Consider the following 16,732-nt stretch of genomic DNA (forward strand, 5'->3'; position numbering starts at 1 on the left):
CATTACAGAAGTTAATCAGATTGGTCAGGCATGACTTTCCCTTGGTGAATCCATGTTGACTACTCTTGATCACTTTTCCCTGTTCCAAGTGCTCCAAAATGGATGCCATGATCCTTCACCTCACTGATACACAAACATACACATCTCCTAGAACTGGAAGGGACCTTGGGAGGTCATCTAGTCCAATCCCCTGTCCTCTTGGAAGGACCAAGCACCATCCCTGGCATCCATTTGCCCCAACCCCTAAATAGCCTCCTCAAGGATTGAGCTCACAACCCTGGGTTTAGCAGGCCAATGCTCAAACCACTGAGCTATCCCTCCCCCACTAATCTTAATTATGGGTTAAGTTGATGTGTTACATCAAAATCTTTATTTAGGTTATATTGTACTGTACTTACCTTGAGAACTTAGATTTTTCATCTTTCACATTGTAAACCCAATCAGACAACAATTTCTTCAAGAAAACAAGTAGTCCTTTGCTTTCCCAATATGTCTTTACCTCATGAATGTTCATAAATCTAAGAAAAAAAAACTTATCACAAAAATATACACTATTAGAAAATAAAGCTATAATACAAACATTGACTGGATTCTCACATGATGGAAACTGATGTAGCTCCATTGAAGTTAGCGAAGCTACACCATTTCACTTCAGTTGATGATCTGGTTCAGAAGATGTACTGAATAGAATTTCCATAAATATAGTATTAAGACCCAAGTACTGTCAGTTATACTTGTAAAATCCATGAAATTATATACAGATCAAATTCTGCACTTATCTTGGCATGTACTTCCCAGAGAAGTAAATGGAAACATGTACAGTCAAAGGCAAAATATAAAGCACTCCTTTTTAAATAAATACCTTAGTATGATATCTACAGACCTTCTTTCTATGTTTGTGTGGAAGGATGGCCATATGGCTAGATCATCTGGACAGGGAGTCATGAAATTCAGTTTCCAGGTCTTTCGCAAACTTTCTGCCTTATGTTGGGAAAGTCATTTAAAATAAAATTGTCAAGAATGGCTAAGCAAATTACATGCCCCAACTTATTTTGTTGAATGTGTGTTTGTGCAGCATGTAGTAGTAAGTGGCCTCTAGGCACTGTTGGGATGGTGATGTAGGAAGATGATTTCAGTGTATGGGTGTGACTGATCTGACACGGCTGAACAGAAGAGGATTCTGGGACCAGTGTCTCTCTGAGCAGTAGTGTATTAAAGGTGGCTTGATATGTCACTATGACCATGACTGTGAACTGGTTTGCATGTACAATCAATATTGGAGTTATTGGTCAGTAAATATAGGCCCATGTGAATGGAGCACTCCACTGACTAGGTCACCACAACCTAGCAAAGGAGGTCGTGCAAAAGCCAAAAGTGCAGGGGCGATGTTTAAATGCGAGTGGGGTAATCATGGGTACTTCCCTTCTTAGCCCCTTCCAAAAATACTAATTAGGTCAGAAATAGCATTACACGCCCACAGGGCAGGACTTTAAGACATGCGACGCCTTTGAAAAAATAGATAAAGTATAAGTATAGCAGTAAAATCAATTACAGGATGGTGGTGGTGGTTGTCGTCATAGTAAAGATTATATCAGGCCCCTGAAAATGCGCCATTGTATGATTGATGGGGCTGTGAACCAGAGAGTTGCTGATGCAACCTAGGTCTCACTCTCTTGAAACAGACCAGACCCAGGCGCGAGGGTACCAGATGAGTTGAAAAGGAGTTGTCTATAGTTTGCTAAAAACCTTTCCTGCCTACTAGAAAAGTCCTGTGTGGGGCCCCATGGGCACTGTTAGTGTACATTTGTGAAAGAGAGGCTCATTTAGGGAACATATAGTTTCTGATGTAATGCTGCGTCAAACAAAAGCTGTGTGCCTGATATAACTTTTACTGGTCATATAATTACTTCTCAATAAACTTGCCTAGCAGGCTTGGGTTAAATTCTCTGGTCTGACTTTTACACTGACAGTAAACAGTAATCAGCTCCGCCAGGAGCCAGTAAAGATCCATATCAGACAAGGGCTATGTCTACACGTGCCCCAAACTTCGAAATGGCCATGCAAATGGCCATTTCGAAGTTTACTAATGAAGCGCTGAAATGCATATTCAGCGCTTCATTAGCATGCGGGCGGCAGCCGCGCTTCGAAATTGACGCTCCTTGCCGCCGCGCGGCGCGTCCAGACGGGGCTCCTTTTCGAAAGGACGCCGCCTACTTCGAAGTCCCCTTATTCCCATGAGCTCATTGGAATAAGGGGACATCGACGTAGGCGGCGTCCTTTCGAAAAGGAGCCCCGTCTGGACGCGCCGCGCGGCGGCAAGACGCGTCAATTTCGAAGCACGGCTGCCGCCCGCATGCTAATGAAGCGCTGAATATGCATTTCAGCGCTTCATTAGTAAACTTCGAAACGAAGTTTGGGGCACGTGTAGACACAGCCAAGGTGAGTAGGAAAGGGGACCAGGATGAGCCCCCAGACCCTCAACTTGCCTAACTGGCACTATTTTTCTATCAGTCTTAAAGCAACAGCATTATCATTCATCAGCATTCACTCCAGACTGAATTATTGTAATTCACTGTACCCAATCCACATATGAAAAAATGTAAAGGCTTCCAGTGCTTCTGCAAAACATAGCAGTTACCTCCTGCAGAGGTTGGACTGCTTTGAACATCTCCCTGCTATAATTTGAGCCCTTCAGTGGGAAGCAGCTAGCATCTGGCTTTACCCCTTCCACCCACAGCCTCCTCTGGCCAGGGCCAAAAGCCACTGTCCACCCAGAGAAGCTCCAACCACCCCCATCCCTTTTACCACAGGAGACCCAGGTCATCAGAAGACCTGGGTCCATCCCCTAAGCTGCCTGGAAGAGTCCCAGGCCAGCTGTAGCCACAACTCCCCTTCCCTTCCCAGATGCAAGCCACCTTGGGGAAAAGCATCTTTTTGCAATTCTCTTCATATGCCCCATAAAGGTTCTAGACAGGATGAGGAGGTGGTATTTACTGCAGCTTCTTACGTTCCTCTGTAATCTCTCTAGAGCCTAGGGAGACTACTGATGAACTCAGGAAGCTCAATATCACACACTATTGCCCCAGCCATCCCAGAACCTGCATGGGTCATAATAAAGCAAACACTTTCCCGCCAAACCCCACATCTGCCACCTGCAGCAGTGCCAAAGGCGGCAAAGCCCTTGACCTGTCAGACACCACTTCTGCTTCCAGTGTGAAGCTTAGGTATTGATCTCAGTCTTCAGTCTTAATGAATCAAGCTCAATCTTAATGAATCAGTTCCCAGTTACATTATTTATCTTGGGTACACACATGGCCTACAATATTATAGGGACTGAGGACCTCAAAATTTCTAAGACATTTATCCACATTGTAGCCATCTGGGCTTCCCAGAAGGGTTCGTCCCCCTCTGGGTCACTGGGCAGCCACTCCGTCCCACTGCCATGTGTATCACAACAACCCCCAAGTCAATAGCTCTTTGACTCCCACTGTACCTCAGGGGTGAGAGGCAGCATTTCAAAAGCCCAGCCTTACTTCAGGCAGCCACTGGGCAAATCAGCTCAGGTCAGGGCCTAGTCCTAGGCCAGGGCAGCACACACACACTCCCAATGAGCCCAGGCCCTAGCTCAGGGCAGGACAGCAAAATATCCAGTCTCAGAAAGTCCTAAGCCCTGGTTCAAGGTGGGGCAGCAAACACACACTCTCAATTGGGGAAATTAACTCAAGTCTTGCAGAAGAGAACCCAGGCCCTAGCACAAAGAGGAGCAGCAAACAAGCAGTCTCAAGAGGCCCAGGCCCTAGCTCAGGGTGGGACAATAACACAATTCCACAAGAGCCCAAGCCCTGGTGCAGGGTGGGGCAGCAAACAAAGTTCCAGAAGCACCCAAGCTCTGGTGCAGGGCAGAGCTGCAAACACAGTCCCAGAAGGTCCAGGCCTCAGCTCAGGGCGGGGCAACAACACAAACAGCCTCAGAAGGCCCCGGCCCCAGCTAAGGGCGGGGCAGCAAACAGTTCACAGAGTTCAAGAAGGGCACTGACACTTTGCCTATGATGGCACAGATGGGGGAGACGGCCACCCGGCAAGTGGGTGGCAGGGAGGACACAGGCCCGCCCATTCCCCTGTGTTCTGGCCCAGGGCCCTGGTTGCAGCAGAGCTGTCTGCTGATGGGGTCAGTGGGGAATCCAGACTGCAATACACTGACCCACAGTCCTTGAATGGTTCTCACTATTCCTTGAACTACTCCCGGTCTCCCCCTCAGCACACTCCTGGGTGTCCAGGTGGTCTCTCCGAGTTTCCAGAGTCAGATGGGGTACGGGAGGCCCACGCCAGTCAGCGGCTGCTTGCAGGGTGTCAGCTTTCCAGGCCGGGAGCTTAGAGCAGACCTCTGGCTCCCCTGGAGGCTAGTCTCCTATTGAGCCCTCAGGCTGGGCTTTATAGTCCTAGCCCCACCCCCTGACTTCCTGTCAGGAGACTAAAAGGGGTGAGGCCCAGTCACAAAATGGCTACTGGAGGGGTTCTTCCCCCTTCACCCCGCTACAACACAATAACTACATGAGGCAAGGAAGGAACACTGATGTTAATGATGGTGATCACTCATTGCTGAGAATGATCATCTTCTATGTTAGTCACGGATCTTCAGGTGATTGATAAGGCCTTTCCTTGAAGCACAAGTTCTATTACAGTGAGGACAGATGTTTCCAGGTATGACAGGAGGCTGTTTACCATGACTGAAAGCCAGTCTGTACTTCCTCCTGCACCTCTTGTCCTCCTCTGTTTGTCAGTGGGCAAGTTCAAAATGCAGGGGACCATCAGGTAGTACACTCCTACATTTTCCAGCAATTCTCGGCAAGTGTCTCCAAAGTGTCGATATCAATATTGCACTTATCCTTGAGCAAGTTCTTGCAACATTTCTATGGTCCTCTGACATTGTAGTAGCCTTCGCTCAGCTGAGAGAACAGGATCTTCTTTGAGAGATGATGGTCTGCCATTCAGATATGACCAAATCAAGCAATTTTGCTGATGGATAATCATTGTCTAAATACTGGTGGTCATTGCCTCTTCCAGAACACTAATGTAGGTGCATCTGTCTTTCCATTTGATATTCCAGATCTTATGGAGCCAGCATTGGTGATGTCTTTCAATTGATGTCTGTAGGTTGTTCATGTTTCAGACCCATAAAACAATGCTGAAAGAATAATGGCTTGATAAAGCAGCAGCTTGGGATCTGTTTGAATGTTATGAGCTTCAAAAAGCCTGTACTGTAAATGATCAAAGGTTGCACTGGCACAGCTCAGACAATATTGAACTTCTGCATCAATATTTGCCTTGGCATGAGAGGTAATGGTAGACATTCTCAAGTGATTCTCAATTGATTTTAATACCTGGAGTGTGTGGTAACTCATTTGGAGAGGGCTGATGGAATATTTGGTCTTCTTGATATTAAGCATGAGACCAAGACATTGTAAACAACACAAAATACATTCAGGATAGTTTGATCTCTCTCTCTCTCTCTCTCTCTCTCAGAGTGGGCAAAAACTGTGTTGCCATGAGCATACCTGAAATTCCACAGCAGATGCAGTGCAAATCTTTACTGGGCTTTCAGCCTGTTAAGACTGAACACCTTTACATCCATTCTATATGTTATTTCAATACCAGCAATAAAAACGTCAATCATGGTTGCGGCAATAATGCAGCCCTGTTTGACTCTGGTTTGTACTTTGAAAGAGTCGCTCTGGAAGCCAGTATTACTCTGAACAGTCACTCTCATATTGTTGTGAAGCAAACTTAGGACATTGATCTAATTAAAGATTTTGATTCTGTGAATCACAGTGCCCTCTGGATTGTGCTTTCAAAGATAGGGTGTCCTAATAAATATATCAATGAAAGACATATGCAGTGGTCAGTTTTGCTACTGACACTCTTCTTGCAACTGCCATGTTGTGAAGATCATTTCTGAAGTCCTGCAACATGATTGGAAACCATTTTGTGACTCTGGTAAAATTTCTTCTGACAAGGACAGGAGGCGAGTTGCAAAGATCCATTCCATAATTCTGCCTGACAAGGAGATAGCTACCTTGGTAGTTTCCACAGTCTGCTTTATCCCCTTTCTGGAAGAGGGAAACAATCACAGTGTCCTTCATTTTACTGTGTTTCTACTCCTTTATCCAGAATTTACGGATGAACAGGTAAAGGTGCCGAATTAGCTCTAGTCCACCTTCTTTAAAGATTTCAGTAGAAATCCCATTGGGACATACTGTCTTCTTGCTCTTCATCTGCTTAATGGCATTGTATACCTCATGCAAATAGGAGGGTTTCCAAACTCATCCCTAGGAGGCTGCTGGGGCATTCGCTTAAGGACTTCATCTGTAACCATGGTGTTATGGTTAAGAAGATCTTCAAAATGCTCTTTCCAGCAAAAACTGATGGTTTCATTGTCCTCCAGAAATGTGGTTCCATCCTTAAAGTGAAGGAGATTCATGCCATAACAAGGTGGCTATTGACAGATAGCCTTAATGGCACTGAAGAAATAATGTATATTGTGGACATCTATGAGATGTTGGAGTTCTTGCACTTTCTCAGTCTACCATTTGTTCTTGAGTTCTCTGGTTTTACAGTGGATTTCCAGCCTGGCATTGGCATAGGCTCTTCTCTTTGTATTATAATTTATGTCATTCTGCCAAGCTCATAATACCACTCTCTTCTCATTATGAGTTGTTCAATTTCAGCATCTTTCTCATTTAACCAGTCCTGATGTTTTGGTTGGGTAGCCTATGGTTTTCCCACAGACACTGATTATACTGTTTTCAGCTAGCACCAGTGTTCCTCGATTTTTTCTAGAAACACTGATGGAAACTTTTCTTCTTTTAAGACTGCTTGTATGTGGGTCATGCTTAATCGTGTCTTTCAGATCTTGAAGCTTCAGCTTGTACCTGACCTGCTTCTTTTGCAGCCTCCACTGCTCCCCTATTTCCCTGGCCCTTTGCTCTAGGGCACACAGGTATGGGGTGCTTCAGAGCGACGAGATGGGGAAACTGGGACACAATAGGGCAAAAGGGAGAGAAGTTACACCCCCCACTCCAACGGTGCCAGAACCTAATTTGGAGTCCAATCTGGAAGCCAGCCAGGATACTCTGTCAGGCTAGAGAGTGAGAAGAGCAGCAGCTGCTAAGCAGTCACTCCTCCAGGTTCCTGCTTTTCCTGCCCCCTTGTGGCATAAGCCATTTACTTCAGGTAACTGGACATCTGCTTTACAGTCAGATGCCAGTTTTCTTTTTCCACAGGAATTCCTAGCTAAAAACTTGACACCCGGCAACCCTATACAGGAAATTTGTGGCAGGAATGGGATTTGAATCCATCTGTCCCTAGTCCCAAATTAGTGCCCTAACTACGGTACCTTCTTCCCTGTCTTGAAAGAGACTAACTGTCCTTCTGAGAACAGCCTGGACATTTATACTCCTCTTGGATAACGCAGATAAGGACAAAAAAACAGTGGTAACTGCATGAAGGTCAGAGACAACGTACTTTCAATTGCAGGGACATGGCTGTCAAATGAACTTCTGGAGGAGACTAAACTAATCTGGACCAGTAATTTTTCTACGGCAATTTAACCTAATTAGAGGAATTCACTTATTTTGGTGACCGGCACTAGTACACAAAACCATGATGGACAGACAAAAATGGCATGGAAATGAAATCTGTGTCTCATATTTAAAGGTGTTGCTTGTAAAAATGGACTATGGATGGCTTAGGTCATTTTACAATGCTGATGTCCATGCTATACTTGTTATGATAAATACTAGAGTACATCAGTTGCAAGACTGTAATGTCCGATAACTTTCATGATTAACTTCCACCAAAAATTGTTTTAAGAATTATTAAACTACTTTGTGTAAATTGTCCACTTTTTAAAAACAAAACTTCCCCTTTAATATTATTCATACATAAAACATGAATAGTACGACTACATTTTCAAAGTAATGAATATGCCTATAAAATTCTATATCAGCCCATACATTTAAATGACTGCTTTCATATTAAATAATTGCATCTACAGGCTGCTCATTCGGAAGTACAAGCTCAGGGATTAGCGAATGTCATAGATACATATTTCCTTTGTTAAACCTATATTTAACCATCTAGTCCACACTGTATGATATCCAGCCAATTTCAATTTTAAAAATTAAAAAATAAATGGAACACTTACTTCCCTTTAATATCAACATAGCTTTCTGCTGCACCTATTAATGTTTGGGCAGCATCTTGGTTAAGCATTCCATTGTGGTACTGCTTCTGATAACTTGCCTAGATAAATACAAATACCCCTCAATAACACAAATTAACATAAAATCACTACAGAGTACAAGACAGAAAAAGATTTGCTAACTTTTTCTCTATTCTTTCTAGAAATAAAATATTTTACAATGCATTAATATAATTAAGTACCAAAATAAATTAATTTTACATATTAACCTTTATACCTGATGTACAATTCCATAAAAATAGTTCTTCCTGTGGACTATTAGGGAACCACCTGCCTTGAGCAGTAAGGCACTGGGACTGAGCTCCACAGCTTAGCAATGAGGCATCTCATTTTATGGAAGTGCACAAATGGGGTCCCCACACAGACACTGGGTGGCTCCTGCCAGCAACTGGGGGAATCGAGAAACTTCTGCAAAATAGACACCCTCTTCGTCAAGCTGTATTTTCTGGGTGTGTGGACCAATCCAAACTAGGATTGGTGACACCTCGAATGCAGTCTAGTGTTGGGTGTAATGAATGTACAAGCTGTTGTGTGGTCTCACAGTATTAGTAGACCCTTGCTATGGTTTGGGGCAGTGGTCCACTGCCACTCAGTACGTGTGCGCCTTTGGGGCCTCGTCAACTCCACATCAAAGGATTTGTGCCTTCTCATTTTTGGAGTGAAAGGGTGATATATGATATGGCAGGGGACAAGTATGAGGCCCTGAATCAAGCAGAGGAAATTACTTGTTTTCTCTCTGCCTTCTAGATCTGCTCATGAAACCAATGCAGATGTTACACATATATACAGTATGGCCTCCCTGAGGCAATGCAAGCAGATGCAGTGTTAATTTCTGAAGGGAAAAGATCTGTTGCAGGTCTGGCAAAGTTTAAATACTGTGGTTTGGAGCATAACATAAGCAACAATCTGCCTAGTATCAGAGAAGCGAGTGTTTCATGACTGATGGCCATTGGCCGGAACTCCAAACAAGGGAAGACCTTATTCTGAGGCAGATGAAGAAGGTAAATGGAAGAGGTCCCCAAAAGAGAAAGCACATACAAGAAAAAAAATAATAAAATTGAACTAATTAACCTAGTCTGGGTAAGAATAATGCTAGATAGCAGAGCTAACCAATCAATATCACAATGTTCCATCTCGGGCTACAGGCACTTGCGAAGTCACTGGAGGAGCAGCAGCAGGCCTCCCTTCCCTATGTGCCCTCAGACAGAAGCACAAGGATCTGCAGGGTGCAGATGAGGACCAGCAGACACCGCTACTGAAAATTTCCAATTGAAGAAGCACAAGCATGCAGGCACATTGGATGTAGTTGTCCAGATTGTTTTGATGCTAGTATATTGAGGCTGGTCCTCCAAAGAACTCCACTGAGGTGTGATAGTACAAGAGGACTCTTTCATTCACTATGAGACTCCTTTATCATATTCAGGTTCAATGTGGCTTGCATTTTCCACAAAGCCATCTTTTCTCTTTTCTGGGCAAGTGGCCAGTTGTTGCAGGTCTGTTTCAATGTGGCTGTAGGGCAAGTATGTCTGCCCTGGTAGGAGCAAAAAGTGAAACAGAAGGAAGAACAGATCATCGTATCTGGGCTCTGAGATCAAAAATTTTTCTACATTTGTTTTAAGTCTCAGGTACCTGAGCTCTCGTCAGGAGGCAGAGAAGAACAATCCTTTAATAGCAGAGAAGGCAGGCTTGGGAGGTGAGTGGAAAGATGCCGAACTGTACAGACTCCTCTGTGCAAGCCTTGTTAGGCAGAGCAAGTGGATGTAGAGGTGGTTTTATGTGCAGATCACATGGAAACCTGCCCAAAGCACTGTGGTCACACAGCACTGTCGTCAAGAGATAACCAGCAAGGCATGAGGTCACAGAAGGGAACTTGCGGCAATGGGAGGAGGGGCAGTGCTTGATATGTGCACCAGGATGCACAGTGAGCAGCAGGTGCTGTCTATGAGCTATTTAGGTTCTGACATATCATAGCCATTCAAACATTAGCATACCGGCTACAAATGGACAATCCAGATCAGTGGTGTTTGGGAAGCTCCATGTCTTAATGTCTTAAACTCAGTTTTTCACCTGAGTAAGAGAATGAGAAAGCCATAACTCTCCTTTCACACTTCAGACTTGAAAATCATTTTTCCTTTATTTTTCTATTGAGCTCAGGTTTCCCTGATCCCTATAAACATTTACATCACTGAAATTTAAGGAAGCATTTGCAGCTTCCAGCCTTATCGTAGGTGTTAGTAATGCCTACAAGTATGAAAAAAATAGACCATTCAGTGCATGTCTTGAAAGGTAAAAAGCTTCTAAGTGTATTATTAATTTAGTGATGTCCAACTTTTTCAGTTGAATGGCAAAACATTTTATTTCAAAAAAGATCAAGGGACTACAGTCAGTACATTGGGGTGGATTCTTCATCCTGCTCCATTTACGCAACACAAAGGGAGCACAAAGTATCAGTAAGTTCCCTTGCTAAGGATCCCTCCCCCCACATATTAGAAAGTCCTCAGTGGGTATAAAGCCTCTGAATTCAGAGTCTATGCCACCTGCCCTGCAGCTCCTGGTGTAAGGGACAAGGGGCAGAAAGACTGGCTGGTATATGCTGCATTCTTACCTATACCTTGTTGGAATATGGTCTCTTGAGGACTATATTCAGCTGGAACAAAGATTCTCTAGCCTGAGGTAGCACAGAGAATCTGTGAACCATAATCAGTTGTGGGTTCTCAGTTTCAGCTTTTCTAATTCTCTCCTGGGTGGCCTTGAGTGGCTGCATTGGGGAAAGGAGGCATCCTTTGACAGATATTCCCAAATGCACAATTTCTATCATGCTACCTCTGAGTTCCAACAGCCTGGCAAGAAAGCAATTAATGCACAGGGCAGAATTATTCTCTTGTCCCTTCCCTAGGATGCCGCAGATGACCAGTGGGGGAACTGCATCAAGTAAGGGATAAAGATGCTGGTCAAAGCACTCCAGGATCACATTAGAGCAATTCCTAAGATTCCTGGGGCAACAGTGGGAGGACAGTGCGTAGACAGTCCCATCTATTTCCTCCTTATAGTAACAGGGCTAATTCAAATGCTTCAGTTTAAAAGTCATATCACATAGCTGAGGGCATACATTTTCAGTTTATAGTCAAACACAACATTTCTTCTTAACATGGTCATTATTGAAGGCCACAATTTGAAGCCTTGAGGTACAAAGTGGTCCACAACTCACATTTGGACACCCATTCTTCAAATAAAGAAAGTGGTAATAAATAATAATAAATAAAAATAAACATTAAAATATATGCATTAATCCAGAAAAATAAAAATATAACCAAATAGAATGAATACTAACTATCTGTGCTGTTAAAAGACGTAACCTGGCTTCTTCCAGTATGTCAGCAATTTGTTGAGGTGTTGTCTCATATGAAATTTCTTTGTTGCAATCTGGGCATTTAAGTGTTCTAACAATTTGGGAAACTTCCTCTATGTCAAACTAAATAAGAAAAATAGAAACAAGTGAATTGACCATAACATACTGTGAGCATGAGTACCAAAAAGGTAAGAGAATTATGTTTAAAAAAATGCTAACATGAAATTAAAAATGTTATTTCAAATGGAAATTTAATCTCCATCTGGAAGTAGATCAATAGGAAATTTTACATCAAGACAATAAGGTCAGAAAGCAAATTTGCAGTATTTCATAATGGCAAACAAATCCAAGTATCTAAATCATATGTTTAGATACAAAAATATACTTCTTTTCAGAAAGATACTAAACTATTTCTGTTCTTCCGTCTGTGAATCAAGGAGGATGGTTGTGTCCCTACTCACAAGAAGCTTATTTACATTCCTATGAATAAATTAGGCTAAATTATTTAAAAGTTATTAGAAAAAGTAGCAGAGGGTTTTGTATTTGGCTGGCTAAATACAAAAGCAGCTTCCCCTCCTTGGTGTTCACACCTCCAGACCAACTGCTTGTAGTAAGCCTCACCCTTGCTGACTGAGCTAACCTTGTTATCCCCACCCTTGCTCTGGCTTATTTATACCTGGCCCTGCAGATTTCCAAGACCAGCATCTGCTGAAGTGAGTCTGTGCTCACGAAAGCTGATACTCAAAACTTTTCTGTTAGTCTATAAGGTGCCACAGGACCCTTCGTTGCTGTTAGAAAAAGTAGGACATTGTGTTTTTTTAAATGCTAAGAATTGTTGAAAAGAATTATGAGAATGTTTGAGTTTTTATTTTTACTTACAGCACAGAATGAGATACCATTTTCAGTCAAGTGACAGAATACAATAGTTTTGTAATTAGTTTTTCTCTATCTCGCTTTATTGGGTATATGCACTTTTGTAATGAGGGTATATGTTTTTCAGAATTCAATACACACATATTGACTTCTGTGCAGGTGAAAATGAAGATTCATTGACTCAGGAGAACAGCAAAATAATATTTTGCATCTTTATACTTTTAAGTCTCTATGCATCAGGGAACCCACATTACACAGCTCTTCATGGAGAGAGTAAGAAAGATAGTCATTGCCTAAATAGTTGCAACAGACAGGTGGGTAAACATTCAGTGACTTCCAAAGACATTAAGGCAAGAACATGATACAGGGCCATTGGGACAACTCCTAGGATCTGAGAATACTATGCCTCCTTTGTGGAAAGAGTCGGCTGAGGAAAAAAAAATCTAATATTTACATTGTGCAGTATTACAACATGAACAAGCAGTATTACAACAATGGGGAGGCACAGCTCAGTGGTTTGAGTATTAGCCTACTGAACCTAGAGTTGTGAGCTCAATCCTTGAGGAGGCCACTTAGGGATCTAGAGCAAATAGATTTAAAAAAAACACACACACAACCTGTCAGGGATGATGACAGGTCCTGCCCTGTGAGTGCACAGGACTGGACTCAATGACCTCTGAAGGTCCATTCCCGTTCTATGAGATAGGTATATAAACATTCTGCATAAAGGATTAGCAGGAGGGATAGTTCAGTGGTTTGAGCATTAGCCTGCTAAACCACAGGTTGTGAGCTTAATCCTTGAGGGGGACCATTTAGGGATGTGAAGTAAATAGGTTTTAAAAAAAGGGATGGTGCTTGGTCCTGCCAAGAGAACAGGGGACTGGACTCATTGACCTCTGGAGGTCCCTTCCAGTTTTATAAGACATGAAGATCACAATATCTTCCCAAACACTAAAAACCTCCAAATATAAACATGAGCTGATTTATTCATTCCTATTATATCTAAATTCTAAATACCAAGAGCAGGTAAATCCCAGCTGTTACCAAGACAGAATAAGCCCCGTGAAACAAAGAGCTATCCATTACTTCACTGATCACCACAAATATTCTCTCGATACTTCAGTAAAATTACTAACATTGTCAGAAGAATTAACAATCATTGTATTCCAGAAACATATTCGAGTTCAAGTTTTATAGGAACATTTCTTAAAAGTAATACAGAAGTATTGTGTTAATCATCAATTATTCTTATATAACAACTCTATTTCCACAAACACCTCTTTTCACCAAAACTGAACTCTAGCCCCTAATGTTTTGGTATGTTAGGTTTTTTTACCTTCATAAAAGCCCCATAATATGATGGAAATTAAAATCAGAGACCTCATTTATCATTATAATTCTCTCTTACTAACCTGTAAACCTAATACTGAAGAGCACCTTTCTTGCAATAGGTGGCAGTGTAAATCAAAAACTGCAAGTCATTCTTATGTCTGTTGCATACCTTTTGACTCTTAAATATTTTTCTTTGTAAGAAATATTATACAGATAAATCACTCACTTTATAAGGATAATCAATTTTAATTGCTTCTTCAGTCATAGTCCAATTCGCATCAGCTAAAAATCTGTCAAGTTTCAACATGGAAAACGTGTTCGCCTCCATTTCTTTTATACGCTGAACAGCATTGTACATTGCCATACGCTTTGGAAGAGTAACATTACACAGACCTATAGAAAGGAAAAAAATGAATATATTTAGGTTGTCAATATATCTGTAAGATGTGAAAGAAAAACTCAGACTATAGGGTGACGAGCTGGCTGAAATGCCATTTTTGTAACATTGCTAAGAGCAGAGTCTCAGGTGTTTAACAGCAATTTGATATGACCATCGCCAAAAACCAGAGCCTTCACTTTGTCAGAGCAGCTACATGCTGTTCTCTCAAGCTCCTCTACTCCGCAGAACTAAGACTTGCCCCCACCTTCGAAGGGGGCATGGTAATAAGAGTGATCGGAGATTACTGATGAAGTGCTACAATGCACATTGGCAACTTTCAAGAGTCAAACTTCCAAGAGCCAGCATGCCATGTAGCTGTGGGCACTTCAAAGTGCCCACGGCTACCCAGCATGCTGGCACTTCAAAGTTCCCATGGGGGGAGAGTTTGCCTAATGAAATGTTGCATAGGCATTGCAGCACTTAATTAGTAATCTCCCATCACCCCGACTACCACGCCCCCTTTGAAGAAGGAGGCAAGTGTAGACATAGCCTTGGGCTGTTCTCTTCTATACGGCCTTTTATATGAAAGCTTATTGTGTTATCCTGAGTAAACAATTTCCCCTTTTTAAAGGTCTCTTTCTCATTAATTGAGTGAACACTCTTTCAGATAGTATTTGGTACTGTATTGTAACCAGGGAATGTTAGATGTTGTTATAGAACTTCACCTTTTCTACATTTGTTTTCCCCTCTTCTTTATATTCTGCAAACCCCTTCCTAAGAGAACATCTACACTTGAAACTTGTTGTGGGCTTCCTTTAAGTGCCTTCTCAACAGTTGTGGATGCAGTACATACATAGCACTTTTGCCCAGATACTTGTCTCATATCACTGTAGCCACTCAGCACAGCAGTATTTTGAAATAAGCATTTAGCTTTCCTAGCAGACATTAAATGGTGCATTGTAGGCATTTTGTAAGTTTTTTCATGACCTATTGTGGGAATGCAATGGCTTTAGAGTGGTAAAGGCACTTGAGGAGACTGAAATCAAGCAGCTGAGGCCTGGTCTACACTGGGACGCTAAGTCAAATTTAAAAGGTCTAAGCTTGATTATATAAACCACCAGTCTACACTACAGCACTCAATACATCGATTTTAAGGGGCTTTAAAGTTGACTTTTGTAATGCCAAATTTCCCGAGAGTAACTCCTAAAAGTCGATGTTACAATGTCAACCTATGCAAGTGCAGACAGCAGGATAATTAATATGTCACATGGTATTAAGTCAAGAAGAAATCCAAACACACTATAGAAAAACAGTTGGCTTCTTATGCTCCAGGGATGAAGAATAATGCCAAGACTTCCAAATGCTGGGAAGAGCATTCTGCACCAATGCCAAGATATTTTATATACCTAGTAAAAGCAACTCAGTCCCAAAGAGTTAAACAGAAAAACAAACAAAAACAAACAACAAACAAACAAGGAAAAGCTTACCAAAGCAAGAAAATGGTTCCAATGCCCTGTCATGGGCAGTAAGGTATTGAGGGGTCATGTGGTTGGTATGGCCCCTTTTTCTTGGCACTATGAATGCACAGTACCAGAGGGCACTTGAGCTGACTAACTGAATACCACTCAGGGAAACATTTCTCAAAACTCTGCTCAGGGCTTACACACACCTACACAGGAATGGACATATACAAGCATTCGAAGGTCAATTTTTCTTTCTACATGTTATATGCAGGTGCTTAAGAAGGAATCTGTCCTGTTCTCTAGTGAAATTAAGTGACCTGTAAGAAAAATTCACCAGTATCCTAATTTTAGTTTTGCTAGTTAACAATTGAATATGATTCCGAGTAATTTATGATTCTGTAATATACAACAGTGTCTGATGTAGAGTGCCACTCTCTTTTCCCAGTCTCTCCTTACAGACCAGGATATAACTACCAATTTTAATGTTGTAGTTATAACAGTCATTCCTCCAAGTTTCAGTAATACCAATGTCATCTTTCTTTCCATACATTAGTATATTTAACTCCTCTTGTTTATGACATAGGCTCCAAACATTTAAATATTTAAAAATCTGTTCCTTACATACTTGGTGCTTGGATATGTTAAATGCATGGTGCTTTGACATTGTTTTTCTCATTTGGAAGTTTGATTGCTCCATTACCACTATTTCCTTCTATGGTCAATTTAAAGCCACCCCTCTCCAAAATATCTGTTAGTCTATAAAGTGCCACAGGACTTCCCGTTTTTGCAGATACAGACTAACATGGCTATCCCTCTGATGCTGTGTTCGGATAGCTGACTGTATAGTCATGCATTCCAGTGGTTAGAACTCAGATGGGCCTATGCATGCTCCTCTCTCCAGAGGTAATGAAACCTTAGGCCTCGGTACATCATTAGACTCTGACATAAGGCATGACTGCTTAATAAACACGAGTATGAAATGGGTATGTGAATCCTCCATGAGCTGGAAATGCAAAGGACAGTACCTGAATGTTCAACAGCATTTAAAATGAGAGGTGACATCCAATCAGGATGAT

At 42.0% G+C, this 16,732-nt stretch overlaps 1 protein-coding gene across 1 annotated transcript in view; it reads right to left on the reverse strand.

Annotated features, from left to right (window-relative positions):
• LOC142015137 (solute carrier family 9 member C1-like) overlaps positions 1–16,732 on the reverse strand; it is a 191,552-nt gene that overhangs the window by 122,601 nt on the left and 52,219 nt on the right. Inside the window, exons 8-11 of the mRNA XM_074998556.1 lie at positions 14,041–14,207; positions 11,592–11,732; positions 8,204–8,301; positions 399–518 (exon numbers count right to left, since the gene is read on the reverse strand). Of these exons, the coding sequence (XP_074854657.1) occupies positions 399–518; positions 8,204–8,301; positions 11,592–11,732; positions 14,041–14,207 (526 nt within the window). The remainder of the gene's footprint in view (positions 1–398; positions 519–8,203; positions 8,302–11,591; positions 11,733–14,040; positions 14,208–16,732) is intronic.

The sequence above is a fragment of the Carettochelys insculpta genome, chromosome 6 (assembly GCF_033958435.1).
Source record: "Carettochelys insculpta isolate YL-2023 chromosome 6, ASM3395843v1, whole genome shotgun sequence".
Lineage (NCBI taxonomy): Eukaryota > Metazoa > Chordata > Testudines > Carettochelyidae > Carettochelys > Carettochelys insculpta.